Raw genomic sequence first — 25,597 nt, 5'->3', positions numbered from 1 at the left:
ACGTTGGTATTTGAGAATGTGAAGATTTGGGGATAGAGGAATTTTGGGATTGTAGAAATTTGGGGACGTAGGAATTCTGGATTATAGAAATTTGGGGACATAAGAATTTGGGGACTTAGATATTTGGGAATATAGGAATTTGGGGACGTTGGTATTTGAGAATGTGAAGATTTGGGGATAGAGGAATTTTGGGACCTTAGAAATTTGAGGACATAAGAATTCTGGATCACAGAAATTTGGAGACGTAGGTATTTGGGAATATAAAGATTCTGGAACATAGAAATTTAGGGACTTAGGTGTTTAGGAATATAAGAATGTAGAAACTTACGTACTTGAGAACATAAAGATTTGGAGATACAGTTTGGATTCTTAGAAACTTGATAACATAGAAATTACTGATCCTACAAAATTGGTGGTTATAACAACTTTAGAGGACAGCAATATAGGGAAATTTAAATATTTGAAAACATAGAATTTTAAGAATTTAGAAGTCAAAGTAAAAAGTAGAGCTGTAGGTCCATATTGTATGTATGTTGATAATGAGGCACAGATGAAAGACACATGTTCTGCCGGAAGTACATATTGTAATTTACTAGATTATTTACTATTCCTGAAGCACCCTGTGCATGACCCCCGTACATTCCTCGTCCTCGCAGTAATGTAAGCCTGACGATCCATTCGTTCAAGATCGCGACGTCGAATTACGATGTTATGAAGAATTTACGAGAGAACAAGCAAAGGCACTTTCACTCGAAAGCTTTCGTTTCGACGAGGCTGACCGGCGATCAGGAGTGTAACGAATGCCCGAAACCAGCTCGCTCCAATAATCGCGGATCGTTTTCAGCGGCCATCATTTTTTCCGCGTGAAATCGTCGCAGGCGTCGGCGCGTGAAATTAAAATCGGCAGATTTTATTGCAGGAAAATGCATCGAACTTTTCTATTCGAACAATAGTGATGTAAGTATATTTGACTTAAATTAGCGCGGTTATTAATTCGTTTGAGAAAGCTTGTTAGAAAGCTTTGCTCTGCTTCCTGTTTTATTAATAATTCGATAATTTCGTGTTTGGTAATATTAGCGTATTACCGATATTTTACTGATATCGTTAACAAATATTGGTGTTTGTTAATCAGTTTATAATTGATACTTGTACAGTCATTGAAACTTGAAGAATTTCTTATCATTATTCTTTCACGTTATTTTATATGTAAGAATGGAGTCATTTGACATAATCTCATTTCAAGATATCAGTCAATGTACAAGATTAAAGAATTCGGTAATTTCTTGAGTTTAAAGTTAATTTTAGAACTCAATGATAAAAATGTAATATTCTTCAGATCTTGTTATAAGAAGATAAAGATACAGTTAAAAATAATTGTTAACATAATTAAACAGATAATTATCAACAATCTGTATACTTCTTTCTATAATACATTCCTTCTTCAGTATCAGCTGAAAATCTTGCATACTAAATATAATTTTAGACCAGTCTTTTACTTGATTACCTCTCATAACTGTTTACCTCACGTTATTGAAGTCACTCATCTCACATATGTTCAAGTAATTGAACATATAATCGACAAATTTTATTGCGAGATATTTTGCTTTGCGAAATACGAATTCACCCCAAATCTTCAGATTAAAAAAGTTGCACCGTTTTAATAGTTTTTCAAGGAAAAATTGGTTGTAGAATTATGGGTGTTAGAATACTGAGTTCAACGAAATGTTGAGAGACGACGGGGTCAGTGAAGACTCGTTAACAAGCAGAACCATCTTCTATCGGAAAGACTTGGCGACGAACCGCGGGGAACTGTGAGGCACACCTGAGTCATCTTAGGAATGTAACACTACGGAGAGTTCGGATTTACAGTGGCCCCTTCGTAGAGACCAGTCTGCGAACAGCCTCACAGGAAAAAGAGGAGGCCGTTTTAACAGTAGCTATATACGGTTCTTCGAATAATTTCACGTGGACGAATCAATTTATGAAAGTACGTGGCTCGTTGACTAAGACGAATCGCTTCAGACAACGCTCATCAATCCTCTCTACTTAATTAATTGATTAAATTCTTTGTAATTAGGTGCCAGTCGTTTCTGATAATCGAACTACTATGTTCCCGTTCACTCTAGAGGGCGTTTCAGGAAAAGGCTATGACTTCAATCACTGATAAACATTATCTTTTTTATATTTTATGCTTATTACATCAATTATGTTGTACTGTTATTTTATTCTTATAGTGCAATGTTGGATTTATTGAATAATTTTTTATATTAATAATTTTGAATTTTGTAACAGTTACTAAATTTTTTATCAGTACTTTGAGATTTTTTAGTATTAAGACTATTTAAGTTGGATTTCTGGATGAACAAGTAAAATACATAATATTATTAATTCAATGAATTATTAAATTATTGATTATATGAATTATGATTAATGAAGTGAATGACTAATGAAATAAATTATTGATTACTGAAATAAAGTATTAATGAAAAAAATAATCACTTGCAGTACAATTTGTTATAAAAATTTGCATTTTCTGTATAGGATTAGTTTTCAATAACCGATCAGATTGAGAATCCCTGAGTAGACGAATAAAGATGACGATGAACATAAAAATTCTATTTATCGCACCTTAAAAATACCACGTATTAAAATCTGCCTGCAATTTGTTGAAGTGCTAAGATAAGAGTCGTAAACGTATAGCAATCGCGTTTTCGTATCGCTTTCCAGGTTGCTTAATTGCCGTATTGTTTGATAGATTTATGATGGTGCCTAGAATTTTTCCTCGTCAACGGTGATTATTAATCAAACCGTTAACGTTTCAGTGAGTAAATCTCCGTTTGAAACTAAACGCGGTTTAACAAATGTAGGAAAGGCTAATTGAAACCGTTACTTCGACGTTAATTATACAATTAAGCGATGTCATTGATCTATAGATCCTCCTGAAAAACAGCAAATCTTTTCGTATGTAAATAACCTGGACAAAAGCAGTAATGTTGACGCTCAGAATGGACATTGCGTAATTCTGTTTTCAAATGCAAATTTTCCATTTTGTTGGTAAATCGAGTGCGTGCACGAAACGTTATGCACTCGAGTCACGCAATCAATATCGATAAGTCGATCGAAATGACTAATCAGAGATCAAGGTGAAATCGAGTGACATATTATAAAGAAATTCTAAATTTATCCCCTTCTGGAATCAGCAGAGTATCTGTTGAGATACTGATTAGTCACGACGATGAGATCAGTATGCGTACCCAAGAAAAAACCGTCTCGAATTTAAGGAAGAAAAACGTGCAAATCTCGTTTGTTCTATTATCGGAACGATACGAGTTTCCTCTTACGCAAACGGTTCGCTATGTTTAATAACAAAACCTGTATAAAATATTTACTCCTCAATTACTCGCGAATTGCATGGTGCTAATTGATTACCGTAAAACTGACAAGCTGTTGAAAAAATGAGGCTCATAAAGATCAGCTGTGATGTTGGCGTCATCGAATTAGAATCAGTGTCGGAACAAGTGGTTCACATCGTTAAGGTGGCGTCTTCGAAGCGTCGTAAATCGCCGAGTTAATTACGAATAATACGATTACGCGATTGTTCCCATGGTTTCCCTTTTGTGAGACCCCGCCGAGTTGCAGGCAACTCTGCAACAATTCACAAGCTCCGGAATGAAGTATCGCTCGAATTCGAACACGTGCTCGATTCGCTCTCGATTACTGTCAAACGAAATAAATGACGAACATTTGATCTCCTATCAAAAATCGTAAATTAACTTTCCGGAGTCAACATGTTATTCACAAATTCTTGAAATGACCTCAGCAGAGGAATCTTATTATCCTCTATCTATAAAAACATATCCCATGCATATTGATCAGTTCCAGAACATTTCAACAGCTGTTCAATCGTTATCCTATCGCTATCAGTGAATTCAGCGAACAACTTAGCGCAAACGAACGTGTCGTTAGTTCGATAACGTTGCAAATTATCTCGAAGCAAGATTCTTCGTTCCGTGAAGTTTAATGAATGCCTGAGACTCACCTGAGTACCTGTCCTCGCGAAAAATCGATGTGGATTCAGTAACGATTCCACCGGGTCATCCTGTACGTCGCGACGTATCCTTGTATCCGTCGTACGAGTTCTCTCGTATTAACGCACAATTAGGACGAGAATTATCACGACTGAAGACCTGACAGAGCCACGAGGAATACGGATCAGGTACCCGATACTGTTTTAGACCGACCGAGCGGGTCCGGACGACTGAACGTGCCTCTCGTTGTGCCTTCACCGACAGCCTCGATTCCGACCTTCTCTTTCTCTCCCTCTCCACGATCCGCGTCCCGCCATTTTTTTCTTTTACTCCGTGCAAATAGAAATTCTACAGGGACAATCTGTTTTTGCGGCTGGCTAATCTCGAGACAATAATCGGTTCGATGGATTGCTGCAGATCGTTGATGGACTGATCCAACGCTCGTTAGAGAGCTCAAGGGCAACGGTACACGCTGCGGGCACCGATGCTGAGGATCTCATTCTCTAGCTTAGGAATTTGGAGTTAGAATCGGTAGTTTGGAGGTTTGGAACGTTGGATAATTGGAAATTTGGGAAATTAGAAGGTTAAGAATTTGGAGACAGGTGTTTAGAGATTGGAGGATTTAGGTTTGGTGACTGGCCATATGAGAATTTCAAAATTTGCAAGTTTTAAAATTTAGAAATTGAGGAAAGATGGTGAAAATTTGCATACACAGGAATTTTTTGATCTCCAGATAAATTAATTTGATTTTTGCACAACTTATCGATCCTCCAAATGGTAGGTAATACAAAGTAACATAAGATCATAGCAAACGTAATTAATTCCACATTAACAGCACCTGAAAATTGACTTGATCTACTGTAAGAGATACTCCGCAACCAATGTCATTTCCAATGGTGAGTGTGGTGATCTAGAATGTCTTCGTTCTTTTCTCTATTTATACTCCGTTGCTGTTGTAAGTTATGCATCGTATTAGGCGTGGAATTGACATTGAATGGGAAAGGGGAATTGTCTAATACTTGCGAAGAGAAAGGCGCGTGAGAAAAAATGTTTGACATTTGAACATACCTAACATACGACAGTGATTAACGCTCTGCATCGTTTTAACATAAGAGTGCACAGAAAAAAGTTTCATAATTCATATTATGAAGATAATTCTGTAAAAAACAACAGTATGTACGTTATATACGAAGGTGTATAAAGATTTTCACGACGTGGTAGTCGCAGCTTTCTCGCTCGTGTGGTTCATGCAAATGTGGCCACCGACATTGAACAGTTGACATTGAACGCCGGGAAACGGTCATTAAGCTCAATATCGGTGTACGCAACGATCGGCCATGATGTCAGTGACCCCGATAAAACAGTGACTATCCTCACCTCGTTGAAATCGCACGGGATGTAGAATAGACCTAACGTGCAATGCAAGTTTCTGTCATAGGATGTGGCCCCGGACCCTGAAACTTTTTAGAAACGCGGAAGTTTAGATTCACCTTAATGAAAATTCTCATCTTCTAAAATAGACCCATTGTAAAACTGAACGTTATACAGCATTTAAAATATATAAACAAATCCTATTTCCCAGGAAAATTAATTAATTCTGACGATTATGTAGAGCAACCTTTCTCAAATTAGTCAGCAATTTGGTTCTTGTATTTTTCTGACAAAGCTGGCAATATCCTTGCAAAATATTTCTACCCACAGTAAAAAGCAAATTGCCGCGTTAATCGTGTACAAATAAAGGAATAAATTTTTAAGGAGAAGAATGCCTAACCCTCGTTAAGATTGCGAAAGTGGTGACAAAAAAACAAGAAACAATCTCCTCTCTCCTCGAACGCCAAACAAAGACTGATGGATTTTACACTTTGAACATACGAGTGCACGGTATCGCTTTATTGCTACTTTCGAGGACACGTGCGTGGTTTAACTGTAAAAGTTAATGTTTCGTCGTGAAACGGCGACCAGGCAAATTCCCTCGTGTACGGACTATAATTTTCGTTTCGCCCCATTGTTCACGAGCAATAAAAATCGATCGTTACTCTGGCTCCATGCGCGAATTTGCAAGATGTGCCCTCCTTCTTGAAATCTTCGCCATGTTTGTGCACGATGTGAAAACCATCGTGATAAAACTACCGTCTAATGTTATCATTTCGCATGTTATCACTTAACCAGAATACTATCGGCACAACTATGCTACCGACAATACGTTTCTGCTGTCAACAGTATTGAGTGATTTTGGTTTACGTTATGCGCTGTGCACGACAAGTAAGAATAGTATTATAACATAGTTTCCGATTAGAATTTCTAATGACGACGTGGAAAAGCCTTCCATTCAAATATCTGTATCCTGTATCGCGTGAATTCTTTCTGTTTACAGACAATTAAGCGATAGAGACGCGAATGTTAATGGCTCGGCAGAGCATTCATGCCGGCTGCATTGATTACAATGCCAAAAGATACCAATCTCATATCCGGGTTACGTTATTCCGTTATTTGACAAATATCGCAACGGAATCGTTTTATTAAATCCATTACAGTACAGAAATGTTCTGCGAAATGGAGCAGTCTTTGAACGCTGTGCGTCACGTAATTGCATGCTTGTTCATTGTACGTACACTTTAGAACAGAGATACCCAAAGCGTGGGTCCTGAGAGGTTGCACATTATAACCTAAATATAATAATATAAATTACTACAAAATTCAGCAACAGTTTTATAAAAAATGATTGCTCAGTAAATTATTAAAAAATCAGTACAAATAATCAGAAATTATCGATTCACTTAAAAATCAGTACGAGTACATTCTATTTTTGACCCATGAACGTTTAGGAATTTCTAAAGTATCTTTCGTATACATCATAAATGCATAAATGTCTGCATAGAATTTTGATAACAATCGTTAGATAAAATAATAGGAACAGGGAATCTAAACGGAATAACAATTACACGCAACAATTTAAATCTCAAAGCAGGGGAGAGACTCTCCCCTGGCAGGAGACGTTGGCTCTTCACTTGCTACCTTGCATATTAATCATTACATTAAATTCGTGCTGACGGTCATCGTTGACTCCCGTGCCAGTCAAGGCGTTAAAAATGCCAGCTATACGTGACGTTTGAAACGTTCGCGCGAAATTGGCAGGAAGGTTGGCGCAACGATCGCAAGAAAATGTACGAGCAGAGCGAACAACTCTCTTTCTGGGCTGAGTGAACGTTCTAAGCAATTTTCAACGCATGGTACGCGATCCGCGTTCCAGGCTCGATAAGTGTCGAGAGATTCTCGATTGAATTGCGATAGATTTCTTGCCGAAAACATTAGCGCCGAAGTAAGTGTATCGCCGAAACAACGAACTACTTTCGGAACAATACTGGTGTATATAACGTATTCGGACCTGTTCATCGTTACACGTCAAGGAATAAACGCAGACAACGCTCGTGAAACAAAATAACGACGTGCCGTAGGGATTTGGCCATCTTGGAAAGATATGTCGTATCGGTCAAAACGTCAACAGTATAGTGTGTACTGCTCGATACATGTCGCTGGCTTGCTTTAACTACGGCCGACTAACACGCCTAGTTATTAGACGACACGGTGGCGCATTTGACACGCGGTTATAATTGCAACAGAAGCGTAGCTTCGTCGAATGATGAATCGCACTGACGGATTAGTACAACGTCGACGCGTGGTTAACAGTAGTAGTGGCAGCGGTCTAGGCCAGGATGGCTCCAACGATGTTGGCCACAATGATAAATTGTCTGGCCATGGCACGGACACGGACTCTTGCATGCAGAAAGATCTTAATTCGAACCCCACTATCGACGACGATTCTGACAAGGAAACCAGATTAACACTTATGGAAGAGGTTTTACTGCTTGGTCTGAAGGATAAAGAGGTTTGTCCAAGTTGCCTTGATGTTTGCTCTTCTAGTATACATCAGTCTGTCTTTTATTTTTGAAGCGTGCGTTGCTTTACAGGGTTACACATCCTTTTGGAACGACTGCATAAGTTCTGGTTTACGTGGTTGTATTTTGGCAGAACTGGGATTTCGTGGACGAGTAGAGCTGGAGAAGGCTGGTATGCGCAAGAAGGGCTTGCTTGTGAGAAAACTACTGCTGAAGAATGATGCTCCTACCGGTGACGTATTGTTAGACGAAGCTTTGAAACATTTAAAAGAAACTGATCCACCAGAAACTGTTCCTAGTTGGATCGAATATCTCAGTGGTTAGTTTTTGTTTATGTATCTGGAACATATATTTGTATGTTTTGTTTATTATTGGTTTAAATTGATTTAGGGGAAACATGGAATCCATTAAAATTAAGATACCAGTTAAAAAATGTTAGGGAAAGATTAGCCAAGAATCTTGTGGAGAAGGGTGTTTTAACAACTGAAAAGCAGAACTTCCTATTGTTTGATATGACGACACATCCTCTTACTGACAACCTTGCCAAAAGTCGACTTGTAAAAAAGGTAAATATTCTGTGTGTTAATATAGTACATATTGTGTTTGGGCATTGGTTTTTAATTGCTGCAATATCTTATCTCATTTTATGATTGTAGGCATGTACATATAAAATTACGTAGAAAGTATGATTAGATTGTTACCTCCTGTTTTTATGTTTCTTATGAAATTTCAGATTTTATCATTTCATGTTTTATTTTTTATAATTTGCAGATTCAAGAAGCTGTGCTAAGTCGTTGGGTCAATGATGCTGGTCGTATGGACAGGCGAACATTGGCCTTAGTTATCCTAGCTCATGCAGCTGATGTATTAGAAAATGCATTTGCACCACTGTCTGATGACGACTATGAAGTAGCAATGCGAAGAGTGCGGACATTATTAGACTTGGACTTTGAAGCAGAAGCCGCTAAACCTAATGCTAATCCAGTTCTCTGGGCCGTATTTGCTGCATTTACTAAGTAACAGCTTTTTCACAAACTACAGAGTGTATAAAGCAAATACCGGGTACTAGCGTGAATACTTGGGACTATCAATTTTGCATGACTTTTAGTTACAGTCGGAATAGTTGCAATCTGAAATGGGATAGTTACGATCATTGTTATCGATCATACGATTCAGACCAAATATCTTGAGCTCGACTGTGTAAAGCAGGTTTAGAATGTTAGCTATTTCCATTATTGTTATTTAATACATTTGACGGCTGAATTATGAATGTTCATATTTAAATACTTCAAAAAGCAAAAAAAACGAACAACAGAATTTAAAGTGTGAATGAGTACTTTGCGCATGGGGGTAGTGCCATGTCAGCTCAGAAACGAAACGATTGCACTGTGCTGAATTTTGTCCCATATTTTCTCCATGTTTATCGTGTCTGCACATGGACTGCAAATATGTTTATAGACACAGTATTTACGTGGCCGGACATTTAATGCTGAATTAAGTGCCACATTTCCGCTAGTTATCTGATTGATAAAGCGATGAAAGTAATCCTTTGCACATTCGTGAGATCGATTTTTACGATTCTTTTAGGTCTTCTCTTTACATGAAAATGGATGTGCTAGATTCACTTCCAAAAAAGAAAAACTTGATTTAAAAGTAAAAACAACAGTTTATTATAGCTTCTCTAGGTGGCAGTAAAGTACTCAAATGTCAGAAATATGATTACTTTATGAACGTCATTCGTATCACGCGTTTAAAAACTATCTTGATGTATCGTCGTGATCCTTGACTAAACGTTCCGCGGAAATAGTTCGAATTTGAACAATTTTTAAGTAATACGTGCGTAGACACATTTTCGATACATTTTGTTACTAACTTATCGTGTATATGTTGCTATCATTAACATTGTACAATGTGATATGTAAGTAGAAAAAGTGCAAAGTGGAGATTTCTTATAATTAGTGAAATCAGTTTGTGAGGACAGCAAAAACGGATGACATTTAAAATGGACTTGGAAATTTCGAGAATATGTCGTTACTTTTTGAATACGATGGAAAAATGTAAGTAAATATCAATAATATATATACACACCATCATCTTACAAAAATTTTATGAGTATGTATAGGGTGATCAAGAAATATTTTTTTTTTATTTTTAAGCACTGTAATAGGTATTAAATTAAAATCTTAAAATATTACGCAATATTTATTTAACAAGGCATTTTGAAACAATTCACAATCATAATTTGTGAAGTTACTGTAACTCATCTAACAAAAAATGTATAACTATTTTTCATTGTTATTTTAATCATATTGATTTTAATATACAGTTTATATTAACTATAAATAAGTGGCATTAATGTATATTGATTAAAAAGGATCAAAAAGTTTCAGACCAATTTTTATATGATTAATATTTCTTGAAACATCCTGTAATCATTGAATTTTTATGCAAACTAATGTAAAGATACTTTAATTAACATATAATAATATCGAAGAATTCTATAGATAAGTTTGTACAATATACAAAATTATTTTGTGTTTAAATAATTATGTATTATAGAACAGTAAAATTCTTTCTGTTTATATATATTTCTTCAAAATAATAAACAACTGATAAAGAAATAGATGTTCCAAAGTCCCTTAATATTGCTGCCTTAGTATTACAAGATTATACATAGAATATGTTACCATAAAGAAATATTAAAATTAAGAACTGTTAAATTCCTTATAATGCAACAAATAGTTACTAACTGTAGTTCTATATAGCTCTAAATTTGCTTACAACAGTAACTGAAATTATTATAATAGGGAGCTTGCTGGACAAGCATGTCTCATAAGTAATGAGCACATTTAACACTTATTGTAAGAATACTAATGATTAAAAAAAATGTTTCTACCAATGAGAATTTGTTTTATTTATCAAAATTTTGCATCATATGGATGCTAATTAAATTGATTTTTTAAGATATTAAAAGCTCTACTGCCACTTGGTAGAATTTGTAGAAGTTTTTAGGATGGTGCTAGATACTTACATTTAGATCTTGTATTATGGTTTTAAAAACATTACAATTTAGAATAACTAAGTATTTCCAATTCGTTTTTGATTCACTTATGGATCTTTTAAAATATATATTTTAAGTTTTGAACTCATGAAATCGTATATTAAGATAAGATTAACAGCATCAAAATTTGAGAACATGCATTCGTAATTCACATTCTGATCTGATGAATGTAGATGAATTAAAAATATGTGTCAGCATAAAGTCATAATATGAGTTGCATTTTATCATATAAATGGTAAACTTAAACTATAATCTACAATTACTAAACATCATTTATAAGAATATCATACTTATAATAAAACATAAAATACATGATAAACATGGTTGTATATTTCAAAAATATTAGTTATGATTTAAATTGTTATTATTACATTTCTTATGTACAAAACAATATAAAATAAAAGCAGAATAATTAAAAGTATTTGCTAGTTTATGAGATGTGATCTAAATGAGATATATTTTTAGCATAGAACTTGTAAAATTTTATTTCACATTCTTGTATATCTTTGTACAGTATTGTATATGTATATGCATATATTTAAATTATATATTTTGGAAGAATAGTTTACAGTATGAAGATACCACATATACTATTGTTCAAAAATACAAAATGTATATACATAGAAATTTGTAAGAAATATTAAAAAAAATATCACCAAACTCTTAAATATAAAAGCAACTTTTCATGATTACTTTCACACTTTGAATTACATGCCATGTAATGATATGACATGACATGTAATTCAAATACAAATCCTTACACACACTCTGTACATATAAGTATTTGAACAATTAAGACAGTTGAAATGTAAACAATTCAAATATGATTGTATCTACAAAATATTAGACTATGTATGTACAGGTAATTTTGTACATTGATCAATTCAGTATTTTTAATATTTCTTAATTCATAGAATTTTAACATACTCTATCACAAGGACACGTCCCAGCTATGGTTGTTTGAATAAGCCCATAATCTCCTGAGAACATCCAACTTTCGTCTTTTTTAAATAATTCTTCGGCTACGCCACGTGGTAAACCGACGCAAACATCTGATTTTACTGTTCTAAAACTTAAAATAGTTGTTGGCTGAAAACCTCTTAATGCTTCAGTAAATTCTGTTGTGTACTCCCAATTTATTTCGCCTACTAATTTTCTATAATTTAAATCGCCCTTAAATATTGCTATTTTAGCTTCAGACAATTTTGCATACAATACTGGATCATGTTCTTTCATGTCTGCAAAGTCATAAGGGCCTGTCCAAAATGATTCCTCCTAAAAATATAGTTCAGGTTGTGGTTAATTTTGTAAAACTTACATAGAGGAAAAAAAGAGATATACCTCAATGGTCCATAATTTATTCTTCAAGTAATCATACGCCAAGTTAGATAATTGTTGCAGGTTTTTATTTGACGAATTTTTCATGTAATCCAACGTCCAGTAAAAGTCATTTGTTGTTGCATCACTGATATACCATGGATAACGTTTTACATAAAATCTTATTTTTCCAGCAAATTTACCGGCAATCAAAAATACAGATAAACATAAATCAGTAAAAAGTTCATAGCCTGCATTGTCAAGTACCACATCTATAATAGTAGATTCATTAGTTTCCTTTTTTGTTAGCAAATTCCAAATGGATTCTGAATTATCTACAAGTATGTTTTCATCCAATGATTTCAATACTGCTATAGGATTACAGGTTTGATTAACATCAGCACCTGCACTTAGAGATAAATCACATCTATAAAAAGATGATTATAGGTCATTAGTTAGTTTCCTAAAAACAAAACAAAACAAAGAACTAACTAATGAATTACAAAAAACAAGAACTTGGCATACTTGTTGCCCCAGAGATTTAGTCTGAGAAGTTGGAAAATTTCCTCTTTAGTTTCAACTATTGATAAAGAATCTGCTTTATGTACAAGATTTATTAAATATTCAGCAAGTGATGAAATACTAATCATTGAATTTATAAATGCACTTTGCTTTTGTTGCTCAAAATAATCATAATTACGCAAATATTTTCTGAAAATGAAGCATTTATTATGAAATAATTTTACAGATTACTGATCATTAAAGAGGTTTTCAAACTTACGTGAGAAGAAATTCTTGTGCAATGGTTCGATACATATAACATTCACAGTACAACCAAATGGTATTAAACCATACTGGTGTACCATTTTCAATTTCAGTTCTTTTTAAAAGATATTTATTCCATTCCTCAGCATCATTATCTTCCCCATTTGTTAGTAACCGTAGAGGTTTCAAAGTTTTGTTCGTAGTAATTTGATTCTTCAATTTACTAATAAATCCTACTATTTGTTTAATTTCTTCTGTAGCATTCTAAATAATTATAGATTTCTAAACATTAATAAATATTTATCAGTAACTGATACATGTATAAATATATGTTTTACCTCTCCATACTTTTGTGCAATGCTTTCCTTGTTACGACTTAGTGTATCAATTATTTTAGTTAAAATTACAGGCAACCTATCCTTAATTGTTATATAAGCAAAGGACCTGCAAAATATATTAAGAGTATGAATAAATAAACATAAATAAACCACTAACTTTCATAAAAAGAATTTAAAGAAAATTAATATATAATTACTCTCCAAATCAATACAATCTGCTCGTTACTAAAATATTCAGCACAATGATACTGAAATATTATGTTTTTTTATAAATCATTAGCAACTTTTAGGTTAAGCATGTCTAACAAAATATCTTTACCTTTTATAAATTCCTCTCAATTGTTCACCAAAGGGTGTCCATATATCCTGCAGATCTTGTATATCTATCGAACCTGATCTTTGAGACATGATCTTACAATTCGAGTGTGCTATTGTATCTGGACTATAGATCAGAATCAGCTGTTCATACGATGTGAAGCCTGCAAATGGGTAGGAAATGACGGAATTTCGTCATTTCAAAGTTTCACTTACGTAACGGAATTAAGACTCTCGTTTACCACGTGCTCTCCTTCCTTTTAATTTCTGATATTCGTATCTTTCTCTTTTTGGAATATTCCACAGAAACTAGCCTACGTTCAACGAACGGTGAATGAAGCATTACTAACATACGATTGTGACCACGTGTACTACGCATGCGTTAATATGCTCTGCATTACCATTCATCTTCTGATAATTGTTACTACACGTAGTATGTGTTGAGTCGCGTATTACCATTCGATTTTGGTAGTGTTACATTAGGTTGGGTTTTGTTAGGCTAGGTTAGATTAGGTTGTAAATGCAACTATATATTACTTTATTATTTTATTTAGGCAAATAGGTGTTTATAGACTATTTTACTATTTTATTATTTCACTATTTTACTATTTTAATATTTTACTATTTACGTTGTATTAAAAAATGTTACTTGTAAACATTCTGTACGGTTATTAGATATTGCTGAATGTTATCGAGAAACGAATGAATTACGAAAGCTTCGGATAACGCAATATACTTCCCAATGTTACAATGATTATTTAAACGTGCTCGCTAGAGTTCCACTAATTACTTTCAGATCTCCGTACAGCAAACTAATTTTCGTCTTTGCTCTTCTTCTATGTTTCCACTTGCAATCGTTACACGTGCATCTGCATTTTAAGCTGTTCCATAACGACCCACGAAGTTTCCAGCGTCAGTTGTTCCTGCAGTTTTGTCGAACAAACGGAAATTGATAGCAAAAAAATGCTGCTGCTCCTGAACTTCTAATTATTTCATCCTCTTGCATTCAGCGTGGTTTCTTGTCCCCCAGACAGTAAACTACAGCGATAATTCAGCTACAGGTGTTTGAAACTTCATTAAGAAGCAGTCCTGTGAGAGACAAAAATTCTGACAATATTTCAAATTTTGTTGTATTTTATTTCGAAGTTACGCTCTTTTCGAATAGGTAGTGTCTTTGCACGGTGATCTATAGAACGTGAGGTGGTTCTCGTTGGGACAAATTGATAGATTGTACAGTAGCGGCAATTTCGGAGTTAATGCGCCACGGTCGCAGCTTCTATTCCTTCGAATGAAATCCGTGCTGGCGATACCTCGATTCTGCAGCTCGTCCTCCTTCCACCTTTGGCTTCTCGGAGCAATGTTGCTAATTACTACATACCACCGAATGCGGCATAACCCACGACCCACGAATTCCACCAGCCTGGCCGATGCCGTACAGTCGCGAGAGTCAGTTTTCGTCCGGGTAATCCGTGGAAATTGTGGTTTCCTATGAGTCGAGAACGAACTGATAATACGCTTCTGAATGGTACCCGACTACGGTTCATCTTGCATTCTCTGACGTATTCGAGTTAAAATTTCACGCCAATTATATTCAACTAATTCCAACCCAAGATTGCTCCTCGTATGTTGCTCTTTTCAACCGGCGAAGGAATTTTCTATTTATCTGAATTAAATTTCTCTTGCAATTAAGAAATACATATTCACGAAATTCGTATACTGTTCGAATCTATCAGTTTCTATAAAGAATATTCATGAGGCATTTATACAGTTGTTTTTAATAGATTTTAAGCTTTAATTTGATGTATTGTAAGTGACATTTGGTGATAGTTTTCTGTCATGAATTTTCATTAGACTTTTTACGTTTTGAAGGCAGCTGTTTGACATAGTATTACACGCTTGTCCACTACAATCGATAGACAATCGTTTTCTACAAAGAATATCAATGGTGCATTTATACAGTAATTTTTGTGAAGTCTTAAGCTTTAAACTGATGTTTCATAAGTGCCATTTTGAAATACTTTTCTGTCATGAATTTTAGTTAGACTTTTTACGTTTCATATCTGAATGCTTGCAGTTGTATTGTTCGATGCAACTACTATGTATTAAGACTATCAATAATGTGCTTATGCAATTACTTTCGTTAAATTTTAAGCTTCAAATTGATGTACCATAAGTATATTTCAATGCTTTTCTCTCATGAAATTGCATTATATAATTTCATACGCAATAATCTGCTATAAATTCATGAATTCAAGTGAAGGTTCAAGCAGATGAATTTCCAATAATATTCCAGTAGAATAATATGTAATGAAAAGTACGCGAAACAACTGCGAAAAGCTACCCGACATGTATAATATTTCGAGTGATTTCGTATTCATATCAATCTCCAACAATAAGTGGAACTTTGCAGGCACCATTTGAATGATACTTCGCGGACAAAGAATCAGCACGAACTGTCTAGCAGACAATATGGAATTAATTATAATTAACTGCCATTCACAAAAGTTGCTCGAACAATTTTACAACGCCACTACCGGCTTCATAATGGACTTGCAGCTTCTATCATTTACATTCTCTTATACTCGGTCCGAGTTTCCCCTTAATCACAATGCCGCCTATAGAAACGTCAAAGAACTTGTGTAAATTAATTATTGTAGTATTCCGTGCCGTATAAAACTTCCACGATGTCCTTTTCACTTCGTTACCGCGATTTCATCGGGCAAATTTTATTTTTAAGTCCATCGATCGCGCGCGCGTACTTCTGTCTTACTCGAAGTTTCAATGAAACGTGAAAATTTGATTATCATTCATATCTTCTTATTCGATTACACTCCTGAAAGCTTCATTACATTTTATTACTCGAACTTACTCCAAAATTTCGAGGGTAGTTGAAAAATTGTCGAAGTTTCAATAATATTTGCATCGACTTCCAAATTCTGAAGTTGCAACTTTCAAACCGAAATTCGAGTAGTTTCGAAGTACAACACTCCGAAAGTTGCATTTCGTGGTCGAGCGCGGATCTGAAGCTATTTTCTGAGGGGTCCTAGATAGAAGTACGTATTTTTTGGACGGTATTCTGAATTTTGTATGTGCTCTACGCGAACCAGCTTCATAGGGTATGCAGATATGCAACGCCGGGGATGTTGCTCACGTTCCTAACTTGGGAAACTGGCCCGCAATCCCATAGTGCTCCTTTGAAATCTGGTTTTCTTGCGGTTTTATAGTACGTCGATTGCTATTGAATGGCCGGAAGAACACTGTAAATTCTCCTCGATCTAATTGGAATTTCAATGTTCCTTTACGTTCGGAGATAATGAAATTGAAGACTATCAAAAGCAAAGGAGCTTCATTTATCACGGAATTCTCTTCCATTTTCTGTTACTAATTATTCGAACTGCACGGAATTCGAGCCGGTCAACGTGCTGAAATTTGGAGTCTCGTTCGGTCAACACATATACCTGCGAAGCATGAAGGACTTTGCTAACTGACCACCTGTCCGCGTTCTAACAGGATTATCCTTGACGTTTTCCGCTGTTCATTCTCGAAATTACTGCTGGACATCTGGTTCACGTATTTATGATGTTTCAACGGTTAGGTTTTACGTTCCGTGTTACAGTAAGCAATTTCTATGAAGAGGCCAGATAAAAGGTAACATTATTATCTTGATGATTTTGCTTGTGATCTTTAATTCCTATAATTTCTGCTTCATTAGAAATATTGATGGGGCACTGATATGGCTATTTTTGGACAGTCTTTAACTTTAAATTGATGTATCACAAGTAATATTTCGTGGTATTTTTCTGTCATGAAATTGTCTTCGACTTTATACGTTTCGAGATGGTATATTTGTCATGTAACGTCATAGTTCATCACGATTGGTAATTAGTAGCTTTAGATGCAGAACATTGATGATGCACTTACATAGTCATTTTTTTGAAGGTTTAAGCTTTACTTTGATGTATCACAAGTGTTATTTGAGAATACTTTTCTGTCATGATTTTGTTATAGACTTTATACGTTTTGAAATCGAACATTTCTTACAGTATAATGTTATTATCAAATACAACCGGCGGCCATTCATTTTGCGTTAAGAATATCAATGGTGCTTTTACATAGTCATTTTCAGCAACCTTCATGCTTTAATTTGATGTATCACAAGTGTCATTTGAAGATACTTTTCTGTCATGATTTTGTTGTAGACTTTATATGTTTTGAAATCGAAAATTTCATACAATATAATGTTATTATCAAACACAACCGGCAGCCATTCAGTTTGTATCAAGAATATTAATGGCGCTTTTACATAGTCATTTTCAGCAACCTTCAAGCTTTAATTTGATGTATCACAAGTGTCATTCGAGAATACTTTTCTGTCATGAAATTGCATTCGACTCCGATTCAAGACTGACCATCGGATGCGCAACAGCTTCACCAAAGGCTCATTTCAATGAAAGTGAAAATGTTTTTGCTGGCTCAGCTTCCCTTGTACTCCCACAGTCATTCCCGAGCCACTTCGCGAAAGGATTATGCGAATTCCCTCGATCTTGGAATTCCCAAACGCGTAGAAGGTCGGCTTTAGCTATTCTCCGAACGACTCTCCTTTCCGTCGATTCTTTAGAAGTTCGACGTTTGTCTCGTTCCCTTTCCTTTTTCTTTCGACTCCCCGTTTCCGCCCGTCCGTCCCTTTTTTCCGTTTCTCTCCTCAAGACGTCGAGACGAACTCTCGAAATTTCCGGAGTTTCCCGTGCCGGGAAAAGAAGCTGGTTCCGTGCTCCTAATTCCGCCGAATTAAACTCGCCTTTCCAGGCCGAATTCGTTCTAATTGCGACTGCGAATCGCGAGGAAACGAACTATCACGATGCGGTGTGACGTTTTGGTGTCGAGCACGTGGCCAATTCTAAGCAATTCACTTCACGGAACATTTTTTATTTCCTCTTGGAAAATCGCTCGACAACTTTTTAATTCTTCATTTAATTAGGGGATCAAAATTGGGGGTGCAATTTAGACTCTGATTTTTCTATGTACATTTAAAGTTTGAAAGTTTGGAAGTTTGGAAGTTCCAATAACTCAAAGTTTCAAGATCCCAAAATTCTTGCATTTCCTATGACTACCACATTAAAAAATTTCCATACAAAAATTATAAAAGTTCTAAATTCTCAATCTTTTAGAATCTGCAGTTCTCCAAATAAGAAATCATCAAAGTTCCAAAATCCCAAAGTACAAATAATGAAAAACTCTAAAGTTCAAATTCGGAAATTATCAAAATTCAAATCTCAGAAATTTTCAAGTTCAAATTCCAGAATTTCCAAAGTCCATACAGAGGGTTGTAAAGGAATAAAAAATGTAATAATCGTAGGATTGGAGAACGTAGACGTCGAAATCTGATTGCACTATCAATAGAGGAAAAATTGGGAGAAGATTGTGTATCAGTACAAACAGAGAAGTGATTCGAGATTTTTGGTCGACAGTATAAGCTGGCAAGGGGCGTGTGCGAAATAATAGGGTAATTGTTATGCCACGGCACGGTAGGTGGAGGATCAGAGCCACGTCTAGCCGATAAGACACGACCCTGGGGGATACTTAACGAACTTAACTTTCCGGATCGTATGGGCATCTGCTTTTCGAAAGCGCAGCCCCTCTGTTTTACCCTGCTTTCACTCTGAACGAAATATGTCGTTTCAGGAGATAATCTTTAATAAACAAACCGAGCTGGTTACTTTGCTACGTGCAGGAATGAAATCTTCTTGGGAAATTGTTAAAAATTCTCCTTCGGTGATTTCTTTCGAATCCGCGAATCATTTTTTTTTTCAACCCTTTGAAGTGGTATAATAACAAAAATCTTGTTTATTTTATATTTATTTATGAAGTAGCATATAATGTTGCATATTTGAAGTATCATAAATATTGCACATTTTAAGTATTATGAATATTGCATATTTTTAAGTGTTTGTTTATGAAGTGAAGGGTTGTCACTTTAGACGAGAAAGATTTTTGATAAATCTATTAATTTTGGTGAAATATATAACTCTTTTGTACTATCTGAATATTTGTTATGACAAGTATTTTCATCCCAGACATTCGTTTTGGTAAATGATTTTTTTTTTAAATTTATTGAGTCAAATATTTTTTTCTTGAATATTTATTATGATAAATAGTTTTGAATTTATGATAAACTCTTTTAGATATTTATTTTGATAAATGTACTTCTTTTTAACATTTATCTTAACAATATATTTCTTTGTAATATTTATTGTGTTAAATAATATTATCTCAGATATTTATCACGACAAATATTTTTATTGTACATATACAAGATATGCATTGTAAATGTTCGTTTCATGATATTTGTAGTAATAAATATTTTTGACATATTTATCTAAACTATACATTTAAAGTAACAAATGCCCGAATTTTCTGTGCGGAGGTACGCGAATGGAAATTATGTAGGAAGTAAAGTTACCTAATTATTAGTTGAAAGATTACTCGAGTAACAACGCGTAAAAAAAATCGCACGAACGTGAAGTGCTGGATTAAAATTAAAAAATTTCTTTCCTCTGGAGAGATTATCCAAGGATCCAAAGACAGTTGACAGATTCACCGTAATTCTTCTCTAATAAAAGCTCGAGTTTAATCAGAGCCTTGATAAGGCTGCTAGCAGACTAATAGAAAATTCTTAATACAAGTTCCTTCTTCTTTACCGTAAAGAAATACTTTATGCAAAAGTCTTGTTATAAATTTTGCTACATCGGATAATTATTTAGTGTGGAATGAAATTTTAAGGACTCGTACTTCTACTTTTTACTTGGACAATTTATAGTAATTCTTTTATCTGAAGGGTTTATAATTAATAAATAAATTGTTCGGATTTGCAAGCTGCAAATCAATCAACAGATAGCTTGAATTTGTAAAATGGAGACTAAATAAGAAAGAATACAAAGTAAATTAAAAAAGAATAAATAAATATGTAGTCTAAACTTGTCTACTGATAATAAACAAATAAATATGTAGTCTAAACTTGTCTACTGAAAGTAAACAAATAAATATGTAGTCTAAACTTGATTTCTGAAAATGAAGAAATACTAAAAAATAGTCTAAAAAGGAGTCTAAAAAATAAGAACTGTAGAATAAATAATTTAAATTTGCAAACTGAAAATGAAAAAATAAATATTCTTCGTAAAATATAAATTGACCAATAATCTAACTTGCAAATTAAAAATAAATAAATAGTCTAATTTATTTAAAAAGTAACAAAAGTACTCCTAACTTACAAAAAAGTAATTTACAAAATGGAAACTAGTAAACGACCTGAATTTGCAAAAGAAAAAACAATGCTAGTTTAGTGATACCAAAAGCTGTTATTAAATAGGAATTGCGTTTGACTTCGCTACAAGTTAATAAATATGTCTGTCTATACATAATATCTCGAAAGATACGTTATAAGAGCATGTTACACAAGTTGTTCATTAATCAAGACCAATAAACTGTTCATATTTATATAGGTATTTTGTAGAAGATGTATGCGAGAGGCCTCGACATCAATCTTGCCGGTGAAATCATTTTGCTATGCAGATCTTACCGATGAAGCGTGTGAAATTTTCAATAGGTTGCATGTGTGTGTGCAATGTGAACGAGCACCGTCGACATCAATCTTTCTAAGATACTTATTTTTGTCATTTAAGCGTTATCAATGAAGTGTGAACAGTTGATAAGGTATCTGTATAGACCATGAAAGATCTTCTCCTAAATACGTACTGTACCATGAATTTTTACGTTTTACGCAGTTCGTTTAAGTTTTATGTCAAGACTTCTCTTATTTTTATTTTTATTAATAATTTTATTAATTAGTATATTGCCTTTCATTTTTCTTTTTCTAACATAGATACACACATAGTTATATGTATGTACATACACATGTGTATTTACATATGTAATTGTCATGTAGATTTACATTTCTTTTTTGTGAAATAAAATTGATGAGTTTTAAGTTCATACATGTGTATATGTTCATACATATGTAATTGTCACGTAGACTTCTTTTTTATATAATAAAATTTATGAGTTATAAATACATTCATGTGTGCTTAACACCGATATGTAATTATCACATAGACCCACATTCTTCTTAAAAAGCTTGATGACTTATAAGCACCCACATATGTAATTAACTCACATATGTAATCATCATATAGACTCGCATTTTATTTTCTTAACAAAACCGATGACGAATATCCACATATGTATTCAACTTACATATGTACTTACGACATAAACATTTTTTTTTTAACAACATCCATAACTTATAATTACAATTCAACTCCTTAAACTTTGCAATTAATCTTCTTAAACAGCGTGATCAAATGTACGAAATGGCAAAATTCTAACTTAAGTTTCTTAAATAATTTTCTTATGCCAACTTCAATAAAACAGTTGAACACTAAATATATTTTCTAATACATTTACTCGAAGATTATAATCCCAGAATAACGAAATAACCATGAAGATTGAGCATACCGAAGGTTTACAGACTTTCTGGAGTTTTAGTCGAAATCAAATGCTCGCCATGTAATTTGCGCTTCATTTCCTGTTTCCCGCGTGGTAGCAACGCCGCTGCCAAAGCAAAATGGTTTCTTGGCAAATTGAAACAGGCACTGGCTCGCTGAAAACACTGGGTACACAGACTGTATTTACTATTTGTAGCTTAACCAAGTCCCGGATAAACACGCAGCTCTATTTCGACTTGCAGATTTGCCCGGTCTCTCGATGGCAATCAATTGCCTGCCGGCTGGAAACTACAAAAAACGGAATCAAGGAATCCTAGTCCTCTTTTTTTCGTCAAGCTAGAATTTTTATCCGTTTCACGCGGATCTCGTTTTCGAGCCTCGTATCGTGCGGTTTAAACGAAAAACGCATCTACAATTTTTATAGCTAATCCGCGCTCCTTTAACTCAATTTCTACCCCTGCCTAGAACCTTCGCGAGTTCTTCGCAAACATTATTTTGGTTCGAATTTTGATCACTGACGGAATTTATTTGTTACTGCATTTTTAACTTTGAAATAGGTACATTTAGTGTTACAAGAATTAAGATTAGTAATGAATTAACAGAGGTAAAATTGTACGATTTATTTTTGACCAAAGTCTTCGAGGTTCAATTTTGAGCTTCATATAATTTCGTATAATGTTTCAAAATTAATCGTGGCTTATCTTAATGTTGCGTAGGAAGTTGATAAAGCCAGCAACGAGCTAATTATCGATACAGGAAGCCCCTGAATTCTCTTCTATCTGGGCACATTTGAAATCCACGCGCGAACACATACTACGTATGTTTTGCCCGCGGATATCACTCCACGGCCTTATAATTTAATTGGAATTTAATTTAATTAAAATCGCTCGTACGCGACCGGCAAAATGGCTTTTGCGTATAAAATCCGCGGAACGAGCAGTTGAAAGTGGCCGATGAAATTTTTGCAAATGTCACACGGAACGTTCGCCCAGCGATTTTCATGAATTTTCCATATTCCGATGCTCCCACGCAATCACTGATATTATGGCAAGTGATATCCGGCAAAATTGTCCAGATACGCTGGTGATGTGAATTTTTTACCATAAAGTTTATACCGTTCAGCCTGGTATCAAACTAGCCCGACCAGTGTAAAAAACAGCGCTTTATTTTCATCGGGACGAAAGTTATGTACTACGATGCGTGTATTTTTTTCACACATCATCGTGTATCTTTGTTATAACGCTCGTATTTCTTTTTTATATATGGAACGTTACGAAATTAGCTACGTTATAAAATTATGTATAAGCAGAAAGTGAGCCGAAATTACTGTTTTGAGGTAGCTTGATTCATTATCTGCTTCGGAGGGGAATTCACCATTTTATATTAAATATATTGATGAGGTGTTTATACTGTTCTTTAAGCAACTTTTAAGCTTTAAATTCATGTGTTGTATGTGCAGTTTTGAGATACTTTTCTGTCACGAAATTTTGTTCGACTTTTTAGGATAAGAAATTGGAGATTAAACATCGTATGATAACATTATTTGTTATAATTGGAAATCAGTCACTTTGTGTTAACAATATTAATGGTGCACTTATATAGTTATTTTGGTTGGGATTCAAGCTTTAAATTGATGTATCGTAAGTGCAATTTGGAGATACTTTTCATTCATGAAATTTTGTCAGACTTTTTACGTTTAGAAATTGGAGGCTTAACATACTATACTAACATTGTGTGCTACAATTGGAAATCAGTGACTTTGTATTAAGAATATGAATGGTGCACTTATACAGTTGTTTTCATTAGGATTCAAGCTTTAAATTAATGTATCGTAAGTGCAATTCTGAGATACTTTTCATTCATGAAATTTTACTAGACTTTTTATGTTTAGAAATTAGAGACATGATACACTGCATTAACATTGTCTGCTACAATTGGAAACCAGTGACTTTTTATTAGGAATATGAATAGTGCACTTATACAGTTCTTTTCGTTAGGATTCAAGCTTTAAATTGATATATCATAAGTGCAATTCTGAGATACTTTTCTGTCATGAAATGATGCCAGAGCAACGATTACGATATTAAAACTTGATACACAACGTTAATGTATCAAAACGAAAGCAAATTTCAATTCTTGTAACAAAAGAGCTCTCCTGTACGCGTTAAACTCCGTCGCTAAAATATTCACCGGTTCACTATCAACTTTCAAGAGCCTCCCCCGCAGTCATTAGGAATTTACCTAACGAAGCGAGAAGTACGAAACCTCGAGGTACACGTAAGGCGTAACTACCCAGAGGGTTTCTAGTAAAAATGCAAATCTATTTCTACGTCCGTCAGTTTACTTTGCTCGGTCACGAGTAATTGCCCAACGTCCACAGCCTACGGGGTTTCCGCCGGAAGATGCAATTCCCGGAGTTTAAACCCGACGAACTATTTCTCTCCCACTCCTCCCTCTGGCTGTTCTTCTTCAATCCATCTGTCCTTTCTCTTCCTACCGGGCTGGGCAATAACAGTAATCAGGATACAGGATTAAAAGGAATGAGAGGCAGCTGTGCAAGGTGAATTGAAATTTTCTCGCGGGAAGAAAGAAATTTCACCATATTTTCGAGGTTTAATGGCTCTATATTGTTGAACTGTTGTATTGTGTTGTCACATTGCTATTTGTGATGTGGATGTATGGAGATGTTATGTGATGATGTTGTAATGTGGACATACTATAACATGGTAATATAACAACACGACCATTATATAGTATCTGAAGTATAATCTGTTATTAAGTATATAATAATACATATACCAATGTGAACATATAATAATGTGACAACATAGTAATACAGAAATATAATAATATTTTAATATGGCAATATAGACATGTGATTATAAAGTAGTGTAGCAACATAGCAATATGGAGATATAATATATGATAATACAGCAGAGTATACATACAATAACATGGTACTATAGTAACATAATGATACAAATATGTAGTGATGTGTTAACATATGAAAATATAATTATACCTCGATACGTCAATATGAAAATATAGAAATACAGCAAAACCGCAATTACTATAGTTCCAGTCGAGCTCACCCATAAATCTACAATCAGGCATAAATCATCCCAATTAATCATCGAATACTCAATAACCCCAATCTACCTAATGCACAGCAGTATAAATCCCACAACTGCGTACGAATTAAATTCTCTAATATTGATCAGCTTCAAATATGGCCCTTTATCGACGAGAGACCGTTCTAACAATTTAACAATTTCCAAATTTTTTAAATTATCAAAATTCCTTAAATTTGTAACTTCCAATCCTCCAATATCCAATTGCTAAATTTCTGAATTTCCTGTTTATCAAGTTTTCTAAA

General features: G+C 34.4%; 3 protein-coding genes across 4 annotated transcripts in view; 1 reads left to right on the top strand and 2 right to left on the bottom strand.

Annotated features, from left to right (window-relative positions):
* The window catches only part of LOC100880562 (uncharacterized), a 45,870-nt gene extending 41,592 nt beyond the window's left edge, over positions 1–4,278 (bottom strand). Inside the window, exon 1 of the mRNA XM_003701651.3 lies at positions 4,040–4,278. The gene's annotated coding sequence lies outside the window, so the exon portion shown is untranslated. The remainder of the gene's footprint in view (positions 1–4,039) is intronic.
* Positions 4,279–7,202: 2,924 nt separating this feature from the next.
* Positions 7,203–10,823, top strand: sau (Golgi phosphoprotein 3 homolog sauron). Its single transcript, XM_003701652.3, has 4 exons — positions 7,203–7,914; positions 7,997–8,243; positions 8,315–8,490; positions 8,696–10,823. Exons 1-4 carry the CDS (start codon positions 7,666–7,668, stop codon positions 8,942–8,944), a joined length of 921 nt encoding a protein of 306 aa, XP_003701700.1. The 5' UTR covers positions 7,203–7,665; the 3' UTR covers positions 8,945–10,823.
* LOC100876304 (damage-control phosphatase ARMT1) lies at positions 8,867–14,160 on the bottom strand. Of its 2 annotated transcripts, XM_012281446.2 has the most exons (7): positions 13,963–14,158; positions 13,725–13,884; positions 13,406–13,511; positions 13,084–13,331; positions 12,828–13,013; positions 12,327–12,729; positions 8,867–12,260 (listed from the first exon to the last, which is right to left on the bottom strand). In XM_012281446.2, exons 2-7 carry the CDS (start codon positions 13,811–13,813, stop codon positions 11,904–11,906), a joined length of 1,389 nt encoding a protein of 462 aa, XP_012136836.2. In that variant the 5' UTR covers positions 13,814–13,884; positions 13,963–14,158; the 3' UTR covers positions 8,867–11,903. The 2 variants fall into 2 exon arrangements, with proteins under 2 accessions (XP_012136836.2, XP_012136837.2); XM_012281447.2 differs by lacking the exon at positions 12,828–13,013 and having other exon boundaries at positions 13,725–14,160.
* Between the last annotated feature and the right edge of the window lie 11,437 nt (positions 14,161–25,597).

This window comes from Megachile rotundata, chromosome 4 (assembly GCF_050947335.1).
Source record: "Megachile rotundata isolate GNS110a chromosome 4, iyMegRotu1, whole genome shotgun sequence".
NCBI classification, from domain to species: domain Eukaryota; kingdom Metazoa; phylum Arthropoda; class Insecta; order Hymenoptera; family Megachilidae; genus Megachile; species Megachile rotundata.
Note: the sequence above shows the minus strand (reverse complement) of the source record. Positions and strands in the feature narration are given on the sequence as shown.